General features: G+C 40.7%; 1 protein-coding gene across 2 annotated transcripts; it reads left to right on the forward strand.

The window, feature by feature from the left end:
• The first annotated feature begins 20 nt into the window (after window positions 1-20).
• LOC104675130 (protein SCO1 homolog, mitochondrial) lies at window positions 21-22469 on the forward strand. Of its 2 annotated transcripts, none has more exons than XM_030922905.1 (6): window positions 21-348; window positions 1761-1851; window positions 4607-4804; window positions 5603-5695; window positions 10374-10489; window positions 21840-22469. In XM_030922905.1, exons 1-6 carry the CDS (start codon window positions 70-72, stop codon window positions 21882-21884), a joined length of 822 nt encoding a protein of 273 aa, XP_030778765.1. In that variant the 5' UTR covers window positions 21-69; the 3' UTR covers window positions 21885-22469. The 2 variants fall into 2 exon arrangements, with proteins under 2 accessions (XP_030778765.1, XP_010377890.1); XM_010379588.2 differs by lacking the exon at window positions 21840-22469 and adding an exon at window positions 16019-16919 and having other exon boundaries at window positions 28-348.
• The last annotated feature ends 490 nt before the right edge of the window (window positions 22470-22959 follow it).

Here is a 22959-nt window from a genome sequence, read left to right on the forward strand (position 1 = left end):
CGGCTCCTTCCGACTTCCGGAGGAAGCGAATCGTTACCGGAAATCGCGGGGAGGGTCAAAGGATACCCCATGGCGATGCTGGTCCTAGTACCCGGACGAGTTATGCGGCCTCTGGGTGGCCAACTTTCGCGCTTCTTGCCTCGCGGACTCGAGCTTTGGGGCCCAGCCGAGGGGACTGCGAGAGTCTTGCTGAGGCAGTTCTGCGTGCGGCAAGCAGAGGTGTGGCGTGCCTCGGGGCTCCCTGGCTACTGCTTAGGAACCCGGCCCCTCAGCACGGCGAGGCCGCCACCCCCACCCCCGTGGTCGGAGAAGGGCCCCAGAGACTCCGCGCGCCCCTCGAAGCCCGGGGTGAGTGCACACCTGGAACCCTTCTGCTGCTCGTCGCTGCTGTCGGCCAGCCCAGCCGCCACATCCCACTTGGTCGTAACTAACCTCAGACACTACTCCGCCTCCTCTAAAGTTGTCCTCAGCTTGGGCGCGTTACCTGCGTCGTGGAATTTCATCCTGCATTTCCCGTGCTTTGCCGGTAGTCCCAGTTCTCCAGAGAGAACTTGAGACCTTACTTACACCCTCTTCACGTGGCTGGATGCCCGGACTTGGATTTTATGTTAGCGTTTCCACCAAAAAAAAAAAATTAAGTTTCAGGGTTTCTTAAGGGTGTGAACCTAAAGTTGACTGTGATTGAGGAGTCAGAGGACTTTTATCATTTGTCACTTGAGCCTCATCCCGAGTTCCATGTATACGTTGAAATTGAAACAAAAAATGGAACTTATGTGTGGATGTGCCTTTTCCTTGGGGTTCTCTCGAGTTCCAGTTCTGACCCAGAAAGAACTTGAGAGCCACTATCCTGTGGTAAGAGAAGTGGGTTTTCGGAGCTGCTGGAAGGTTAATGAGTTAGGCCTAGTTGGCCAACTTCTTCCTCATTTGGGGAGTTGAATAAGGGTACAAAGAAATAATGGCGGTAATTTGCAGGAAGCTCCGCTTTTAGATGCCTCTTGTACTTTGGCTTTGTTACTTCTGGAAGCCAGAGTTAGGTTAACCTCCCAAATTTCGTTTGGTTTGTTTATATTCTCAGTATCAGCATAAACAGATAATGGTTTGTGTGTGTGTGTGTGTGTGTGGATTTTTGGTTTTTATTTTGTTTTGGGACGGAGTTTTGCTCTTTTGCCCAGGCTGGAGTGCAGTGGCCCGATCTCGGCCCACTGTAACCTCCGCCTCCCCGGTTCAAGCGATTCTCCTGCCTCAGCCTCCCATGTAGCTGGGTTTAGAGGGACCCGCTACCACGCCCGGCTAATTTTTGTATTTTTAGCGGAGATGGGATTTCACCATGTTGGCCATGCTGGTCTCAAACTCCAGACCTCAGGTGATCGACCCGCCTCGGCCTCCCAAAGTACTGGGATGACAGGTGTGACCCACCACGCCGTGCCATCATTGGTTTTTAAGTCAGGATTGGAGCCAGGGTCACACATAGTAACAATCATGGTACTTGAGGTTGTGTTTTTTCTTTGTGTGTTTTTTAAACATGAAGAGAAACTGACTTAGGGGACTTTCCCTTGGAGATGACTGTCTTTGTAATTCAGATCCCAGATCTAACTGCATCCACAGAAACTTTGAGCATTTTCTCATCCCTGAAACATTTTGCACATTTAACAACATCATGGCCTGTGTGTATATGTATTAAAAACTACTGTCATAAGTTTCTATGGTTAAATGTTTGCGTCTTACTAGAATTTTTCTGTTTGAAATCCCTGCCCTAGTAGCCTGTTTCCTGGAAGTCTTTAGCAATCACATTTGCTATTGGAGGAGCTTTACTGGCTGGAATGAAGTACATGAAGAAACAAAAAGCAGAGAGTAAGTAGCTGTCATCTGCTCAGCCCTAAATAAAGTTCTTCCTGGCTGTGGACTCACACCTTTTTCGTTGTTGTTAAGCTTTTTGTTTTGAAACAACTTTAGCTTTACCCAAAAAAAAATTGCAAAGATAGCATAGTTTCTATATACCTAGTCACCCAGCTTCCCCTAATATTAACATCTTGTATAACCATGGCACATTTTTCATAACTAAGAAATTTAAAATGGCACACAACTATGAAATTACAGCTTCTTTTTGGATTTCACTTGTTTTTCTATCAGTGTCTTTTATCTGTTCCAGGACCCAAGCTAGGATACCACTGCATAAGAGTGTTAAAAGATATACTGTGGATAGCTTTGACTGGGCGAGATGAAATCTGGAGGGTACAAAGATGACTAAGAGGCACTCCAGCTTTTGAGGTGCACACGGCAGGGAAACTGACACAGAAGTAAAGGATTTTACTAGATGCGGTTCTGCCAGGCCAGAAGGAAGCTTAGCATGTTCTGAGAGCAAAAGCAAGGCCCAGCCGTGGGATTTGAGCAGGCTTCCTAGGGATCAGGCAAGAAGCATGGTGCGCGTAGATACTGCATGCCCTCTGTGGATGAGGGGGTGGTGAAGAGAGCCTGGTCAGGAAATGCTAGGAACTACTCTGGATTAGCATCTTGAAATATTTAGAAATTGTATATAAGAACTTTGTATTTTAGTGAATATCCTAGGACTTCTCTAAGATTTGGTTTAGAGGTTTTAGGTAAATCTTTAAAGTATTGCTTAAACCTTTCCATTCTTTGGAGTCTCTTTTGATAACATTATAGACAAAGGCCAGTGATTAAATCTGGGAATTCATAGGCTTTGGGAACTTAGCAGTGTAAGTTTTGTACTGATATACGTGCATATAGAGATATCAGACTCTTTGGCATAATAAGTAGTCTTGGTAAGATTTTCATAGTCTAATAAGCAGTAAGTTCCTTTAGTTTCACAAAGAAAAGCTAGGAAAGTTGTGGCAGGAAAATTCTAGAATATGGAAGCTTTTTTTGACTTTAGTTTGGGATTTCAAGTTCAGTTCTAGCATTTGTTTTATTTTAAAAATGTGTTATGAAATAATCTTAAAACTCTTCCTAAATAATTTGAGAGTATTTATATGCTGACATGTTGCCTCATCAGCTCCAAACACTTTTTGGTATATTTCCTACAAACAAGGACCTTCTCGAACGTAACCACAATACAACCATCGAAATTAGAAAATTAACACTGATATTTTGCTCCTGTTCAGTCTTCAGATAGGGTTTTGTTTGTTTGTTTGGTTTTTGAGACAGAGTTTCGCTCCTGTTGCCCAGGCTGGATTACAGTTCAGTCTTCCAGGTTTTGCTACTTGACGTCTTTCATAGCAAAAGACATCCGTTTCATCCGTTTCAGAACCACACCACCTTGTACCTAGTTGTTCACCTTAGCCTCCTTCATCTGTAGCAATTTCCCAGGCTTTAACTGACTCCCACGATCTTGACAGCTTTGACAGTTACAGGAGAGTTATTTTGCAGAATGCCTCTTAGCTTGGATTTGTCTGATGTTTCCTCATTCAGGTCATTCGGGTTGTTCACCTTTGGCAGGAATATCACACAAGTGATGCTGTATTCTCCTTGCATCTGGTCAGATACCACATAGTACCAGTTGTCCCATTACTGATAATGTCCAGTTTGATCACTTGATTAATGTGTGTCTAACAAGTTTTCTACTGAAAAGTTACTCATGTAATTAATGGTCTTTCGTGATTTGTATTGGCATATGTATACTTAAATTTTCTGTTCCCCATCACACTATCAGTGCATTCATTTATTTGTATCTATGGACTTGTTTGCTGTATATTCATTCAGTTTCAATCCATAATCTCTTTATTTTGATGCCCAAGTTGTCCCAGATTGATCAGCGGGAGCCCCCTTGCAGCAGGCTTCTGTGGCTTTGACGTGTTCTCTGAGTTCTGCTTTCCTTCTGCCACAACAAGAGGTTCCAGCCTCGTTTTCCACTTTCTTTGCCACAACCCTGGTATCAGCCATTTCTCCAAAAAGCTTTTTCCTTTTAGTGAAGAATGATATTTAGAAGTCAGGTTCTGGGCTCATCGTTCTTGGAGTGTGTCTGCTCCGTGGTCCTCTCAGTGGACATGGTGAGAAAATAGATGTATTTATGTACGTCTATATTTATTTTATATCTATATAGATAGAAGCTCACACTAGTACCTCCAGTGTATTTCCAGTACTACAGGGTTCAGCCTAGCTTTCTTCCTCTCCATAGTTGACTCCGTTTCCTATTGTAACTCTCTTGTCTTTAATATATTCATTTATTTCATCAATTTCCTGTGTGTAACTAAGGTCCCATCTCCACTCTCACCTCCCCACGCAGGATCAGACTTCATATGCCAGGCTACCCCCCGCACCCCACTTGGGTTCAGACATGCAGCTGTAGGCCACTGCGGCCCCTCCCTGCCCCCAGCATGGACACACCTAATGGCTTAGGACTGAATTGTTCCTGAAAAAGAAGAAATATTGTTTCCTTTTTTACAACATACCATAGTATTTCATTTGATTTTGTTTTAATGTTTTGTGCTTATTTTTCTCAAAAGATTTCTTTAGCTTCTGGAAAACAAACTATTTTTTCCACATTTTGTGCCCCCACCGTGAGTAACATAGTACTGGCCATATGTCAGGTATTTGAGTACCTCTGGTTAAACTGACTTTTTTTTGCTGTGTATGTTTGTGTCTCCTTAAGAGTTAGAGAAGGAACGGCAGCGACAGATCGGCAAGCCTTTACTTGGGGGACCATTTTCCCTCACAACTCATACTGGGGAGCATAAAACTGACAAGGACTACTTGGGTCAATGGTTGTTGATTTATTTTGGCTTCACTCATTGCCCTGATGTCTGTCCAGAAGAACTAGAAAAGATGATTCAAGTCGTGGATGAAATAGGTAAGAAAGCCGTCACTAATTATACAAAGTATATGTTTACTTAATGTTACTAGGTTTTTCACACTCTTGTATTATTGTTAGGTGGGGTTTTGCAATTATGTGATTTGTAAGAACATAAAATCTCAGCATTTGGCTTGTTGGTTGCTTTGAGTCTTGTGACCTTATTCTCCACTGAAGGAAGCTTGTTTTGATGTGAAATGTTAGATCACTTAAAAATGTCAGTGTGTCTCCCTTAACTCGGCTTTTGTGTCCCTTCTTTATTGCATCACTGAGGCCAGCCATTGCCTCTTCCCCACTGATTGTGACAATTAAATTAGGAAATCTTTGCGATGGTTTGCAGTCAGTGGCATTTTACTAATACCAGTAAGAAGGAAGGGTGCCTCCATAAAGTGTATTATTTCAGGATATTCAGTTCTTATTAACAGTTTACCTTCTTGCCCTTGAGATATGGTGGGAGTGAAAAAAACTACAGATACTGGAGCAGATTAAGAGATAAGATAGCCACATGACATTATCCAGGGGAAGAACACTTATGCGCCAGTGCAGGCAGTTGACAGGATACGTAACCTTGTATCATCCACCACAGACAATACTACTGTGTATGAGTCTGCTCCTCCTAAAGGCCATCCCATCCCCATACCCTTCCCCGTCGTCTTCCTCTTCACCTGAATGTTAAGATGTCCATCTCTTTTCAAAACACCTAGCTGTCCAGCACGTCCTCTACTCTACTGTTATAGCTGGTTTTCTTTGTCTTTCCCCTTAGGGTGTGAATACGGACTAATTGGAACTCTCTTTCAGATAGCATTACAACTCTGCCAGATCTAACTCCACTTTTCATCAGCATTGACCCAGAGAGGGACACAAAAGAAGCCATCGCAAAGTATGTGAAAGGTACGTTTTTTAAATAATACTTTACATTTATTTAGCTTTAAAGTTTTTGGAATATCAGTTCATTTGAACCTTACAGTGCCTTGTGGAATAGGACAAATGGTATTACCACCAATTTTATAGGCGAATAAAAAGATGAAGCTAGGAATTATTACTGTGGATAATCAGGGTATAAGTAAGAAACGGGTTTCTCAATTCCTGATGCAATGCTCTTTATGTTTTGTCACAGAGAAAGGATTTGAACTTGGCCTTCATGTATCAACTAAGTTAATCGAGCCTTGAGTTGAGAGTAAGGACACATTGCTTCTAATTCCAGGCTGTAACTCATTCTCTCCTTGGTAAAATTAGGACAAACATATATTCTGGAAGTATGTTCATTGGGAGATTAAAGATGAATAATTAAATATAAACGTATTTTGAACTCAGCACATGTTTTATAAATTTAAAACATTTGCTGTGACAGGCCAGGCATGGTGGCTTGTGCCTGCTGTAATCCCAGCACTTTGGGAGACCAGGGTGGGCAGATCACCTTAAGTCAGGAGTTTGAGACCAGCCTGGCCAACATGGTGAAACCCCGTCTCTAGAAAATACAAAAATAAGCCAGGCATGGTGCTGCGCGCCGGTAATCCCAGCTACTCGGGAGGCTGAGGCAGGAGAATCACGTGAACCCGGGAGGCGGAGGTCACAGTGAGCTGACATAACGCCACTGAACTCCAGCCTGGGCAACAGAACTAGACTCCGTCTTAAAAATAAATAAAACATTTACTATGACAAACACATAACTGTTGTTTAATTGACACATAACAGTTGTACATATTTATGGGGTACAGAGTCCCTATCCTCCCTTACCCTTTCCAGCCTCTAGTATCCACAGTTCTTCTCTCTACTTCTATGAGATCAACTTTTTTAGCTTCTGCATATTAATATGAACATGCAGTATTTATCTTTCTGTGCCTGACTTTTTTCATTTAACATATCAATAGTATCCTCCAGGCTCATCTCCATTGCCACAAATGACACAATTTCATTCTTTCATATGGCTGGGTAGTATGCCGTGATGTATGTACACCGCATTTTCTTTATCCATTCACCTGTTGATGAGTACTGTTGGATTTCATATCTTGGCTATTGTGATTAGTGCTGTAGTGAACATGGTAATGCAGACTTCTCTTCAATACACTGTTTTCATCTCCTTTGGATATATACCCGGTAGTGAGATTCCTGGATTGTATTGCAGTTCTGTTTTTAGTTTTTTGAGGAACCTCCATACTGCTATCCACAATGGTTATACTAATTTACATTTCCATCAGCAGTGTGTATGAGGTATCTTTGTTCTGAATCATTGTCAGCATTGGTTATTTTTTTGCATTTTTGGTGATAGTCATTCAAATTGGGATGAGATACCTAATTGTGGTTTTGATTTGCGTTTCCCTGGTGATTGGTGATGTTAAGCATTTTTTCGTATACTTCTTGGCCATTTGTATGCCTTCTTTTGAGAAATGCCTATTTAGATCATTTGCCCTTTTAAAAAATGTTATTTTTGTTTTTGCTGTTGAGTTGATTGAGTTGCTTGTACATTCTGGATATTACTCCCTAGTCAGATGAATAGTGTGCACATATTTTCTCCCATTCTTAGATTGTCTCTTCCTTCTGTTTATTGTTTCCTTTGCTGTGCAGAAGCTTTTTGTTTTGATATAATCCCATTTGCCTGTTTTTGCTTGTGTTGCCTGTGCTCTTGAGGCCTTGTCTATAAAATTTTTTCCCAGATTAATGTCCTGAAGTGTTTCCCCTATGTTTTCTTCTACTAATTTTATAGTTTCAGGTCTTACATTTGTCTTTCCTACATTTATATTTTATTTTTGTATATGATAAAAATAGGGATCTAGTTTCAGCACCGTTTCTTGAAGAGACTGTCCTTTCCCAGTGTATGTTTTTGGTGTCTGTGTCAGAAATCAGTTGGCTTAATTTCTCGGTTCTCGATTCTGTTCCCATTGGTCTGTGTGTCTGTTTTTATGCCAGTACCATGCTGTTTTGTTTACTATGACTTTGTACTGTTTTGAAGTCAGGTAGTGTGATTCCTGCCAGCTTTGTTCTTTTTAATTAAGATTGCCTTGGCTCTTAGGGGTCTGTTGTGGTTTTATAAGAATTTTAGGATTGTTTTTTCTGCTTCTAAGGAAGGCATTACTTTCAGTGGAGGAATTTCAATCAAACATCTCTGTATGCTGTTTAAAAGCTGTTAGGCACTTTTAAAGACTACAAATTATAGTAGAATTGAGAGTGGATGCTTATTAGATTCTAATTCAGCTGTGAGAGTGGGCAAGTTTAATTTCTCTAGACTCAAGTTCAGCATATGTGCTTAAAAATCAGGAATCTGAATTTTAATTATGTTAACATTGATTTAATAACTGGTTAAAAGCACTAAAGAATAGTTTTATATTTATTATATGACACATTCAAATACATATCTTCTAAAACTTTGAGGTTATTTAAAAATATGTTTTATGAAGGATCTGTTGTATGTATAATTCTAACACATATGCAATAAAGTATAGGTATTTGAAGTATATAATTTGTTGCCTTTTGTAACTGAAACCATCCCACAGTCAAGAAAATGAACATATCTGTTACCCTCAAAAGTTTTCCTTTGCCCTTTTTAACCCCTCCTTTTTTCCCTCCCCAATCTCCTGTCTGCAGAACTGCTTTCTGTTGATAAAGATTAGTCTGCACTCTCTGTGTATCATAGTTCATTCCTTTTTGTTGCTGACTAATAGTTCACCGATGGACATTTGTGTTTTTTGCATTTATTGGCCGTTACAAATAAAGCTGCTAAGAACATTTATGTACATGTTTTTGTGTGGACACATACTTTCATTTGTTTCGAGTAAATACGATAGGAATGGTTGGATCATATGGTAGGTGTATTTTAACTTTCTAAGACGCTGAGGACCTGTTTTCTAAAATGGTATATTTCTGCATTCCTGCCAGCAGTATATGAGAGTCCCAGCTCTGCCACAGCATCACCGCTCTTGGTGTGGCCAGTCTTTTTAACTTAGCCACTCTAGTAGGTGCTTAGTGATATCTCATTGTGATTTTAGCATACATTTTCTTAATGACTGTTAATGTTAAGCTTCTTTTTATGCTCTTATTTGCCATCTGTGTTACCTTTAGTGAAGTGTCTGTTCATATCTTTCGACCACTTTTTATGGAGTTCTTTGTTTTCGCATGTATGTGTGTATGTATTATTTATATTCTAGATACAAGTTAGGTATGTGATTTGCAAATACTTTCTACCAGTCTGTGGCTTGTCATTTCAGTCTCTTAACAGTGCCTTGTTCTAATGAAGTCCAGATTTATCAGTGTGTCCTGTTAATATCATGCTTTTGGTTTGGTATGTAAGAAATATTTGTCTAACCCAAGGTTACAAAGATTTATGTTTTCTTCTTGAAGTTTGGAGTTTTTACTACATATACTTAAGCATAATTTATTTCTACAGTTTATAGGTTTGTCAGAAATTTGGGCAATAGTATAGTCATTTCATGAAGCAATAAAAACCAGATATTTATGAACTCATTGAGTTATGCACAGTCTTCAATTTAAACATGTGTTGTATCGGCAAAAATCACATATTACTAACCAAACCATAATATCCTCAAATGAGTAGACATTTGAGTTGCTGTACCTAACCAAAACTCCAAACTTTATGGTAATTTTCAGCAGCACATACTGATTGATGATGTAGTCATTACTAGTTGCATTTTGGGGAGATTTTTAAGACTTTAACTTGGTATTTAGAAAAAAATGCAGTTTCAGCAATTTAATTTTTAAAAAAGTTTGAATGTGCAGCTAACTCAGGCTTCATTTACCTTTCTCTTTATTTACTCAGGAGTGGGGGAAAAAAGCCTGTCTTTTCAGAATCTGAACAATTTCTCATTTAGATTGATGAGTTCATCCAAGGAACAAAAATTGGCTTCTGTACCTTTAGAAGAAGGAACTGCTGTTAAATGTTGGGCTGTCATTTCAGTAGTTTGATGAATCCAGTTGTTTTAAGTGACCTCTACCAGTTCACTTACATAAATTCCAAAAACTTAATAGCAGATACATGCTATGAATGATTTGCCCTTTTTCAGAACTTTGTTATGATTGTGATTTGGGAATGACTAGTATTAATTAATTGACCAGTTTTTGTTTTTGTTTTTGTTTTATCAGAAGTAAAGAGTGGAACTTGATACTAGTGTTGAAATTATTTGCAAGAAAATAAGATGCAGGTATTTTGACCTGATATGAACTTAGTTGTGAAGCAAATTTTTTTCCTCATATGATGCCATGAAAAGTTATAGTAGTTAATCTATGATAATATTTTTGAGCTTTAGTGTATCTCAGAGCTACATGTAACTAATTTTTTAAAATCAATTTAAAATGTGATGTAAGTAATTAGAAAATATTCCCTCCAGGTCTTTACTAGGTAGTCATAAAAGGATTTGACTTTTATATTACAAAGGAGAATTTTCATTTGTTCTTTGTGAATTTCTTCTCCTTTTCCTTTGAATCGTGAAGAAATGTTTGGGGACTCACAGGAAGAAAGTGGCAGTAGAGCTGCTTTACAACTGGTATATTTTTTGAAGTAGAGATGGTTGTTTTACTAGCTTCTCATTTTTCACTGTCTCTCTCATGTTTTATTTAGAATTTTCTCCCAAACTGGTTGGCTTGACTGGCACGAGAGAAGAAGTCGATCAAGTGGCCAGAGCATACAGAGTGTATTACAGCCCTGGCCCCAAGGACGAAGATGAAGACTACATAGTAAGTAAATGCTCCAGTTTTAACCCATGGACCAGCTCCCAGATCCCAGATAGTCATAAGATTTTTCAATGACTGATTGGCTTCTGAGAAGAGAGAAAACCTAAGATTATTGCAAAGTCCTTAGGAATTTTTTTTTTTTTTTTTTTTTTTATGAGACGGAGTCTCACTCTGTTGTCCAGGCTGGAGTGCAGTGGCACGATCTTGGCTCACTGCAACCTCCGCCTCCCAAATTCAAGCAATTCTTCTACTTCAGCCTCCCGAGTAGCTGGGATTACAGGTGCATACCACCACACCTGGCTACTTTTTTATATTTTTTGGGAGAGACGGGGTTTCACCATGTTGGCCAGGCTGATCTCGAACTCCTGGCCTTACCCACCTCAGCCTCCCAAAGTGCTGGGATTACAGGCGGGAGCCACCGCACCCAGCCTCCTTAGGAATTTTGAATATTTGAAAGGATAATATAAGCGTGTTTTTTACTTTTTATTTATTTTTGAGATGGAGTCTCACTCCATCACCCAGGCTGGAGTGCAGTGGTATGACCTCGGCTCACTTCGACCTCCGCCTCCCGGATTCAAGCAGTTCTCCTCCCTCAGTCTCTCGCATAGCTGGGATTACCGGCGTGCGCCCACCCGTGCCCGGCTAATTTTTGTATTTTTAGTAGGGAAGAAGTTTTGTCATGTTGGCCAGGCGAGGGCCAAGAGTTCTGGAATTCCTGACCTCAGGTGATCTGCGCTGCTCACCTCAGCTTCCCAAAGTGCTGGGATGACAGGCCTGAGTCGCTGCGCCCAGCCAGAAGTATGCTTTTTAAAAGATGATTGTTTGATTTGTATTCACTATTCTCATAATTCAGTTGCCTGTTTTTCTCTTATAGTGACATATAGGATTTTAGGGCAATTTAAAACCAGATACTTGGGTGCCATGTTGTAAATAAAGAGAAGCCATCATTTGGAACAACACTGATTTTGAAGAGATTGTATTGGTTCTCACTGTGTCCCCAGTATAGAGGTATCAGAAATTGTTCTTTCGGAGAACCAGTTTTAGGCCATGGAGAACTGCATTTTTAGGTTGAATGAGAATTCTGAAAAGCAAAAGATAAAAGGTTTATTTGCCCATTGACTATATGCCTTGGACAGTTAGGTGTTAAATGTGTGCTTTTTAATGATAAGGAACAGAAATTCTGTTGTACTGGTGTAGCTCTTACATGAACTATCCTCATATTCATCAGCACTGCCCTGGAAGCCTTAGGGTCATGCCCAAGTTACTGTGTTTCTTTTCTTGTCAGTGGTTTCGCAGTGAAGCACCAAAAACGGGCATTAGCACCACCACGATCCACCAATTTTCTTCTCAATTTGGACATTTTTCTCCTGTCACATTAAGAGTCGGCATTGTATTTTAGCATTATTTCAGTTTTTCTCTTAGTTGTCATACTCTGTTTTTTCTGTAATATTATTTGGACAGGGTAATCATAAGATCTTTCTAGCTGTGAAGCTGTCTTTGTAGAAAGAAAGATGGCCAAGACTGTGAATCACTGATCCAGCAGCTCCCCATGGCCCGTCTGAAGAGTGAGATGCAGAGGGCATGGGATATCTCAGTGCAGTGCTTTGTCTCGACAGCCAACCGTGGTTTCTCTGTCCCTTTGAACCTGGAACACATGTGCTCCTGGAGCCTACAGCCGAAATTAAAAGCAAGCTTCTGGCCCGTTTGCCTTAATTAAGCCTACACAGTAATCTTGTCTTCCAGTTGTGCTGCCTTGTAGAATTAGGGAAACTTGGATTCCTTGTAGTAAAAGATGAGAAAAAATGAGCATTTTTCCTTAAGCCTTAATTGTAAGGAAAGTAGAGGGACCCTCCTCTGTTTTCCTCTTGCTGCTCTAGCAGAAGGAGAGAAGCGCAGAGAGCCACAGTGGCCAAGAGAGGAAGCCATAGGAAAAGGACTTTCCAGACTTCTTTTTTACAGAGAGTTGTGGTTTGGAGTTTATCTGATGATGACAGCAGGAATAGATGAGCTTATCAGTCTGATTTCCAGTATTAAATGAGTTATATTAAATTGTTTAAATGTATACAGTCCTAAACTAGGTAACACTCCATAGTCTTACGCTTAGAACTCATAACTCAGAGTCAGAAAGTCATAAATCAGAAAGAAGTTGTACAAATAAACCCAAGCAGCCTGCAGAACTTAAATTGAAAACATTGAGTTACAGTGACAAGCGATTTTGCTGAAACCAAAGTGCTGCTCATGGCAGGAAGGGGGTTGTGGTCAGACTGCTGTCACATACCCAGCTCTACTCAACTGCCCCTCTGCATTTTCTATTTAAAATACTTTGAAACCTTTAATTGTGTAGCCTGCCTTGCCTGGTTATTATTGATGTGGCAAGAATGTATTATATTCATGTCTGCCTGTAACAGCAGTGGACAGCTAGGTGCCAGTGAGATCATAAAGCAAACACAAGCCTGGGCACTGAAATTTATACTCACAACACAGATAATCCAGAATATGGATATTCATTTTTTTAATTACAAATGAAAATGAAAATATGTAAGTCTTATGGAGACTTCTTGGACCTTGTAGAATGTATCTTTGGCCCCATTTTTAGAAATACTGGCCTACTGCTATAAGAATTTGACTTTTCATGAAATTCGATGGGGAATTCATTGCTGTATATGTGCTAAATCATCCAATAGGGGGAGACACTCTCCAGCTTCTTAGGCTTTTCATTAGTGTGACTTCAGTCCCTTGAGGTCACAGACTTTCATCCATAAGATGGTTTGGGAAACTTCTGTTAACATTTAAGGACCTGCAGGAAGTAAGGGGGTACCTTTAAGGTTACCGTTGAGATGTAATGGAATGAAATTTTCTTAATCTAAAACAACAGCAACAAAAGGTAAGCTTCTGGCTTTTGAGTGGACTCTTCAGACTGATGGAACTGGGTATACCAAATATTTGGGATTCCACAGAAAGCTGGATCTGCACATTAATGTATTTTATATATAATAATAATTATATAGGTATTAGAAAGTACTGTTGAAAAAGGAATACAAATGGCTTTCAAACCTAAATGTTCAGTTTCCTAATAAAAGAAATGTGAATTGTATAATGAGGTAACATTTTTCTATTAGCTCAGCAGTGGTCAGGAAATTTGAAAACATATTGTCAAAATTGGAAAAACAGGAAATATACTGGAGGAGTGAATTTGGAACAGCAGGCTCTCTCATGCATTGTTGATAGGGATTAAACTCATACACCCTCTTCAGAGGGCAATTTAACAGTGTCTCTCACATTTAAAGTGATACACTTTTTAGGCCAGAGATTCTACTTTTTGGACTTTATCCTACAAATATACCCTATGGCATTGTAAAGAGAAAAGACTGAAAATCCAGGAACCATTTTTTAACTACTGTGTATAATCTGATATAGAACAATGTCCAATATATTGTTAAATGAGAAAGCAGTACTGTATAATATATTGTTACTTGTGTATAAAAAAAATAAGTGGTAGTGGATATATACACATAGTAGATGCAGAGAGTTTCTCTGGAAGGAACTGGTGACATTGGTTCCCTCTAAAGGGAACTGAGGCACTCTGGGTGTGAAGACGGGGAGGGACATTTTCATTGAATAAATTTACTGGATATTCCTTTTCTATGTGCATATATTGCCTTTTCAAAACGTAACTCACACTCAAACGTAACTTGCACACTAAAAAAACTGAGTTACTGCCCTCCACTAGAATTGGAGCTAGAGGCAACATGGTGATAAAAGTTTGTGGACTTTAAAACTAGACAGATTCTAGGTTTTAAAGTTAGGCCTGGCACTTAGCAATTATATAATTTACTGTCTCCAGCCTGTGATGCCATTTGTAGAGGAGGAGAATACCTGTTTCATGGCTTAAGATGACATGTGAAAGAATTTGTCAGTTAATGCTAGTGTCCTTTTTCTATACAAGGAAGTACTAGAACTTGGAAGACCTCTATATTAGAATAAAGGTCAAGTTTGCTGTGTCACAACCCAAAGGAATATTGAGGAGTGACCTGACAAGTTCAACAGATACAGATAAAACAATGTTTTTGTTGTGTACTACAAGGTAATTTATATTAAGAACACTCAGAAAATAAGTCCCACATATTGTCATTTGTTTTTTTAACAGAGAATAGAGAAAAGGAAGAAATAGGGAGGAAGAGTGATGTAAGCTACAGAGTAAGGCTTGACAAGAGAACTGGAGACTGACTTCTGATTTCTGTATCAGTTGTGTGGAGAAATAGAGCTCCCCGTGTTGCTCCGACAGTGGATTGTCTCACAGCACTTGAGATCCAGTTGTTGGCGCTCTTTTGGTGCACATTCTTTCCTTATGTGGGGAGGCAGGTGCTCTTTCCATTTGCTGTCTTAAGAATGTGTGTATAAAAAATAATATCCTCACAGACATATAATGCATGCTGGGGTATATTTGGGCAGTGTCTCCAGTTTGGTATTTGTAATCACATTCTTGTCTTTCTTTGTCTTGCCAAATAGCAATCAAGCCTGCAATAAATTCCAAGGACTCTTAAGTGCCAAATCTCACTTGAAATTGGATTTTATGAAAGTGTCTAACTAAAAAAACTGGTGACTAATCTAAGTTAAAGTTAGAGCTGGGACCGTTTTAGGACTTTGCTGGGAAAATGGATGCTGAGTTTCAGATGACTCTGTGGTTGGGGGGAGCAGCATTTACACTCCCGAGGATTTGCTTTCCAGGTGATTTTTAAGATGACTCCGTGAGTTGGCGGCGGGGGCTGGGGGGTTGGGGAAGGGCAGCATTTATGGCTTCTGAAGATTTGCTTTCCAGGTGATGGATTGATTTCAGACAGGATTATTCAGTGGAGGAGACAAAAATTTCCTTGGGGAGAAAAATGTTTCTTTTCCTGTTTCTGTTTGAATTACTAATATTAAAACTAAATATTGTTCAACTTTATAGATTATTTAAACTAGTGATTAGTTTTCTGATTTCTTCTCATAAAGCATGGTAAGCAGAATTTTGGCGGTAATGAATGACAACCAGTTCTTTCTAAAACAAAGGAATAAACCCAAGAACTTACGAAAGAAAGCAGTTTTTCACCGACACTTAATTCCATGTGATGTCTCTGTAACATGTTTAGGGTCTGAGGAGATACCTTACTTGAAAATGAAGGTATTTTTCAACAGCATTGCTCTTCCACAAAGATTGACTGCTTTGTGAAAGCCTGCAGCAGCTGTTTCTTAGAAGGTGAATTCTTTTCTCAGAGGGTGTGTGGGTAAATGTGTTAAGGATTAAACCAAAAGAATTTCAGGTTCTAGCTGTGACAAGCAATAACCAGTGCAGATGTTTAGGACACAGAAGATTTTAGACAATTTTTGTTAGGAATTTGCTATAATAGGCTTAAGCCTATTCCATGAATAATAGATGCTACAGAGGTTATTTAAGCATGAATGTAAAGTTCTCTTATCTTGCAGGACACATTCAGTAAAATAAGCAGCTTATTTTGGTAATCTTTGTCACACTCTCCCCCCTTCTCTCTGCAGGTGGATCACACGATAATAATGTACTTGGTTGGACCAGATGGTGAATTCCTAGATTATTTTGGCCAGAACAAGAGGAAGGGAGAAATAGCTGCTTCAATTGTCGCACACATGAGGCCATACAGGAAAAAGAGCTAGCCAGAGCAGTGTTGCTGGATGCAGTATTGTCTTGCTAAGAGAAAGGAAACTTTGTCTCGCATAGGAGCTTATATAAATATAAACGTATATACATGCAGTCTACAGAATGGCCTTCATATCATGAGAACATTTCTGTTTTGGATGGGGATGTTACTCTTGCGTTCAACCAAAGTTGATTCTTGGAACTGTAAAGTTTACAACCCAAAGTCAGAGGACCAAGTTAAAGTGAAGCCAGTAAAGAACCCACCCTCGGAAAGGACGCGGCGGGGCGAGGCACAGCCAGTGCGTTTCTGCCTGCAAACAGGCCCTCCCAGCAGCTTTGCTGCCTCTCCATTGTCTTGGACCCTTGCTCAAATAGCTGTGGGACTGAATTTCACAGAAAAGAATATAATTTCCATAGTGCTCTTGCTTGCCTCTTCTTGAGTTCTTTGCTCTTCTGAGTTCTTGGTGGCTAATAACAGTCAGATTAGGGTCTCAGCCATTCAGAGTTGATACTTGAAAACTTTGGTTTTCCTTATTAATGAATATCACTATCAGATTTGACTAATGAAGAGGAAATCTATCATTTGGGGAAAAAAAAAAAAACATCAGTTTGATTTCTCTGCAGGGTATTTTGTGTGATTTTTAGCTAAGTGGTGTGCCAGGTTTTCAGTGACATACCAAATGAAAATAAGAGGATATTGATCATGGGTGTGATGCTGAGTACCTCTCTGCATATACTGAATTGTACTTTGTGTAAAATAAACATATTCAGTTTTGCTGTTCAGACAAGCATGATCTTTTTCATGGGTGATGAGTGGGTGCATAGATGGCTACACACAGTTCTCAGGGAAGAGACCCACAGGCTCCAGTGGGTAGGTGGGTGGGACGCTTGCTGAAGTGCAGGTTCCCAGACCCAGAGCTGAATTCACTGAATCCGCAGTATGATGCAGAGACCGGCTTCCATAACAGATATCCCAGGTGATTCAGATGCTGGTGGACCGGGACCATCCCTTAAGAAAGTGTTTTTTGGGGAAATAACTTGCCTGGCACAATGGCTAATGCCTATAATCCCAACACTTTGGGAGGCCAGGGCCTGAGGATTGCTTGAGGTTAGGTGTTCAAGACAAGCCTGTGCAACATAGTGAGACCCCCCCCGCATCTCTACAAAAAAATTTTCTTGGCATGGTGGCACGTGCCTGTAGTCCGGCTACTCGGGAGACTGAAATGGAGGATCACTTGAGTCCAGGAGTTCAAGGCTTCAGTGAGCTATAATTACGCCACTGCATTCCAGCCTGGGCAACAGAGTGAGGCCCTCTCTCTATATATATATGTAGAGATACATAAATTAATTAAAATGAATTTACAAATAAACAAATTTGACCCTTCTTTTGGTGTGTCAGCCATTGAAGAAAATGATGATTGAATGATAGAATGAATCTTGGCTTTTGCTTCTAAATGTGACTGCCCTGGATGCCCAGGTCTGGTCTTTTTCCTCCAGAAGCGGCTGCCCTAGGGGCAAAGTTCTCCGAAAGTTTTTCAGTAAATCCTAAGATGCAACAAATCCAGACAACAGATTGTTTTTACACGATATGTTTCTACATGCACATGGTAGAGGCCTTTTGGTTTTTAAGTTCTCAATATCTAAGTATTTATATCAAAGTAAAAGTATGTGAAGAAAAAAAAAACTATGCTAGTTATAGGTTTAATAATGTCCCCCAAATTTTATACATTGAAGCCCTAATCTCAGTACTTCAGAATGTGACTGTAATTGGAGATAGAGTCTTTAAAGAGATAGTTAAAATGAGGCTGCTAGGTTGGCCCTAGTTCTACATGACTGGTGTTCTTAAAATAATAGATTAGTTGGGCACGGTGGCTCACGCCTGTAATCCCAGCACTTTGGGAGGCCGAGGCGGGCAGATCACCTAAGGCCAGGAGTTTGAGACCAGCCTGGCCAACATGGTGAAACCTCATCTCCTAAAAATACAAAAATTAGCTGGGCGTGGTAGCAGGTGCCTGTAATCTCAGTTACTTGGGAGGCTGAGGCAGGAGAATCGCTTGAACCCAGGAGGCAGAGGTTGCTGTGAGCCGAGATTGTGTCCTTGCACTCCAGCCTGGGCAACAAGAGTGAGTCTCCATCTCAAAAAAAACATTAAAAAAAGGGCCAGGTGCAGGTGGCTCACGCCTGTAATCCCAGCACTTTGGGAGGCCGAGGCAGGTGGATCACCTGAGGTGAGGAGTTTGAGACCAGCCTGACCAACATGGTGAAACCTCGTCTCTCCTAAACATACAAAAATTAGCCGGGCATGGTAGCGGATACCTGTAATCCCAGTTACTCGGGAGGCTGAGGCAGGAGAATCGCTTGAACCCAGGAGGCAGAGGTTGCAGTGAGCCAAGATTGCGCCATTGTACTCCAGCCTGGGCGACAGAGCAAGACTCCATCTCAAAAAGAGTAGGAGACACAGTGAGATGACCATGAGAAGCCAGAGAGAAAACAGCCGTCTTACAAGCCAAGAGAGAGGTTGCGAGAAAAAAAGAAAAAAAAACCCTGCTGACTCCTTGATTTTTGCCTTCCAAGCTCCAGAACTGTGAGGAAATAAATGTCTTTGTTTTAGCCACCAAACCTGGTAAGGCAGCCCTGGCAAGCTAATACAATAGCCTGTTCCTTAATAAACAACTGCAAGATTGGAATGACTTTCCTAGGAATTTGGTCAAGAAAAGAACTTACTAAAAGACTATTCTCATTTAACAAGAGAGATATTAAGTATCTCAAAGGCCAAATCTTTAAAAAGATTAACTGTTTTAAGCCAGAAAACATTTGTGTGGATCCATTTGCTCTTAGATAAAATTCAGTCTTCATTCTCAGCTGTTGCATGTTAAGGCTTGTGCAATGATCCAAAAAGGGAACAGCAACTTTTGGAGAAAACTTTTATTTGTTCTTCATTCTAATGTCAAGTTTAAAGGCTTGAAGTCAGAATGTTAGAAGTGGGGAAGGGGACCTTAGAGGCGATGTCTTCCAGATGTTCCTGTTTATGCAGAAGGGGAACAATCTCAGAGAATTAGGGTGCAAAATTCAGGTCCCAATTTCTAGATAGGTTTCCGTTTGTTCTGCTGCTATCGTGCACTTATGGTGACTATGTGAATCCAACCAAAACAAAGGTGCCATGCCAGTGGGGCAACCTTTTTCACCTGTGAATCTTGGGAAATCAAAAGGAAGGCTGTCTTTTCTTTTTTTTTTCTTTTCTTTTGTTTTTTGAGATGGAGTTTCACTCTTGTTGCCGAGGCTGGAGTGCAATGACGGAATCTCAGCTCACTGCAACCTCCACCTCCCAGGTTCAAGCCATTCTCCTGCCTCAGCCTCCCAAGTAGCTGGAATTACAGGCACATACAACCACGCCCAGCTAATTTTGTATTTTTAATAGAGACTGGGTTTCTTTATGTTGGTCAGGCTGGTCAGTCTTGAACTCCCGACCTCAGGTGATCCGCCACCTCGTCCTCCTAAAGTGCTGGGATTACAGGCGTGAGCCCCCACACCTGGCTGCAAGGCTGTCTTTCAATGAAGTATCATTTGCAAATCTTTACCTGGGTGGGTTACAGTGTTTTCACTAGACTCTTCAATCAAATTCATGTTTTAAGAAATACCACTTGTTGATTTGAAAATTACAAGAATCCTAACAATGCAGTAGGCATGAACGTACCTCATGTGTCCAGCTGTTCATGAAGCAGCTGATAAATCTTAAGTGTAAGAGGTGACATTTACTGAGTACCAGTAAAACATGCAAGTTGGGAGGCTAATATGTACCCAGTAAAATGATTTTAAGTTGTACATGCATCTGCATAAGATCCTTTAAAATAGCTTTTATTGTTCTTAAATTTATGCTTAAAAGAAATGAACATTAATATTTTCAAATCATCCATAATCTCCCAGACCTTTCTTGGTTTTATATTTAGCACAATTTAAATCTTTGTGTATGTGTATATGAGCTACCTTTAAAAGAGCAGTCACCCATACAAGCATTTTTTACACATTTAGTTTGTACCTCTTTTTTTTCTTTTTTTTGAGATGGAGTCTCGCTCTTCTCACCCAGGCTGGAATGCAATAATGGCACCATCTCTGCTCACTGCAACCTCTGCCTCCTAGGTTCAAGCAATTCTCCAACCTCAGTCTCCTAAGTAGCTGGGACTACAGGCCACCACGCCCAGCAAATTTTTGTAATTTTAGTAGAGACGGGGTTTCGCCATGTTAGCCAGGATGGTCTTGATCTCCTGACCTCGTGATCCGTCTGCCTCGGCCTCCCAAAGTGCTGGGATTACAGGCGGGAGCCACCGCGACCGGCCTAGTTTGTGCTTTTTACTTACCAGTTAGGGGTTATATTACTCTGTAACAAAATGGATGGTTATTTCTATTCATTAATAAGATGCAAGTAATAGCCTCTTTAGCCCCATATTCCTTAATAAACCTTTAGACCTTATGGGGGTAATTATTTTCTATACACTTTTCCAATGTATTTAAAAGTTTGTTAGCTCTTCTTCCATAATTATACTATATCCTCAGTAAAGAAAGTTTGGTATACAGAAAAGTTGAAGGAAGAAATTTTTAAATCACTTTTGTTCCACTACCAAGAAATAATACTTGGAGGTATTTCTTTTCAATCTTCAACATGAAGATGCTAATGTCCCGCTTCATAAGGGGTCTTAAAGTCACTCATTCTGTGTACTATTTCATGAGAACATTTGTGTGGGTGTTTAACTGAAAGAAAACTTGAGTTTTCTTTTTTTTTTCCTTTTTATTGTGGAAAATTTGAAACTTATTCAAAAAGAAGAATAGTTAACTAATTAATTTGATGTACCCACCAGCAAGTTTCAGTGATTACCGACATTTACTTTTGTCTGCACCCCCACCCACTGCCACCCCAGCCCATTTCCAGCATGTGCCTCTGAAAGAGACCAACTTTGTCTTTTTAAAACAACCACAGTTGGCTGGGCGCGGTGGCTCATGCCTGTAATCCCAGTACTTTGGGAGGCCAAGGCGGGCAGATCACCTGAGGTTGCGAGTTCGAAACCAGCCTGACCAACATGGAGAAACCCCGTCTCTACTAAAAATACAAGAATTAGCTGGGCGTGGTGGCGGGCGCCTGTAATCCCAGCTGCTCGGGAGGCTGAGGCAAGAGAATCACTTGAATCTGGGAGGCGCAGGTTGCAGTGAGGCGAGATCACGCAACTGCACTCCAGCCTGGGCAACAAGAGCAAAACTCTTGTCTCAAAAAAAGGAGGGAGGGAGAGAGAAAGGAAAGAAAGAAAAAGGAAGGAAAGAAAAAGAAAGAAAAGAAAGGAAAGAGAGAAAGAAGAAAGAACGAAAGAACGAAAGAACGAAAGAAAGAAAGAAAAAGAAAGAAAGAAAGAAAGAAAGAGAAAGAAAGAGAGAGAGAGAGAGAGAGAGAGAGAGAAAGAAAGAAAGAAAGAAAGAAAGAAAGAAAGAAAGAAAGAAAGAAAGAAAGAAAGAAAGAAAGAAAGAAAGAAAGAAAGAAAGAAAGAAAGAAAGAAAGAAAGAGGGAGGAAGGGGAAGGGAAAGAACTACAGTTTCACCAGCGCAGCAAAAAGGTTTTTGTTTTTGCTCTTGGATGTTGTTGTTGTTTGGTTTTTGCTTAATATCATCAAATATCCAGTCAGTGTAAACTCGTTTATAATTTGGTTCTTTGATTTCCAGGAGCTACGAGGCGGTTGGTTGTGGAGATGTGTTGTCTCCATGTGATACATGTGACTTTGTCCACGTTTGCACCCAGTTCAAGGAAGACACAACCCTAGGGAAAGACAATGCTCCCCGCCAAGCCTCTCTTCCCATTCTCAAACACAGGGTGGCAGTATTCGGGTTGGACCAGATTGGAAAGACTAACCCACTTGTCCTCGTTGTTGGGTGTTTTTTTCCTTTAAATTTGTAAAACAGGTATAATTGTGTTAGGATGAAGTATGATGCTATGAGAACAGGGAAAACTAACCCATGGTGATAGAACTCAGAATAGTGCTTACCCCCGGCAGGCGCTGGGATGGTTAGTAATTCAGAGGGCGGTGCCAGGAAAGCTACCAGAGCGATTGAAATGTTCAGTAGCTTGAGCTGGATGATGACTTACATACATAAAAACGTATTAAACTTTGAACTCAAGATGTATGCCTTTTACTGTTTGCACCCTATAACTCCAAAAGAAAAGTGGAGGGGAAAAAGAATCCCTGCAAAAGGCAGGCTTGAAAGAAAGCAAGTCTGTGATGTGGAGAATGCATTGGACAGCTCTCAGCAACTTGCTGTAGCTTGGGCAGTGATAAAAGCTAATGCCAACATCAGGTTGCCCAGGAGAGAGAAGGCCTGAAAGAAGACAGCGTGGGCCGGGCGTGGTGGCTCAAGCCTGTAATCCCAGCACTTTGGGAGGCCGAGACGGGCGGATCACGAGGTCAGGAGATCGAGACCATCCTGGCTAACACGGTGAAACCTCGTCTCTACTAAAAATACAAAAACTAGCCGGGCGAGGTGGCGGGCGCCTGTAGTCCCAGCTACTCGGGAGGCTGAGGCAGGAGAATGGCGGGAACCCGGGAGGCGGAGCTTGCAGTGAGCTGAGATCCGGCCACTGCACTCCAGCCCCGGCGACAGAGCGAGACTCCGCCTCAAAAAAAAAAAAGAAGAAGAAGACAGCGTGGAGGAAGTGTCAGCAAGCTTCAGCAAAACCAGGGGGCAGATAGTAGGAGAGTGGGCCTGGGGTGTGGTGTGGACGGAGCAGGGTAGCCACACTTAAGCCCCAGAGACAGTGTCTTCTCATCCTCACTTGAAGGGACAGGAA

This window comes from Rhinopithecus roxellana, chromosome 19 (assembly GCF_007565055.1).
Source record: "Rhinopithecus roxellana isolate Shanxi Qingling chromosome 19, ASM756505v1, whole genome shotgun sequence".
NCBI lineage: Eukaryota > Metazoa > Chordata > Mammalia > Primates > Cercopithecidae > Rhinopithecus > Rhinopithecus roxellana.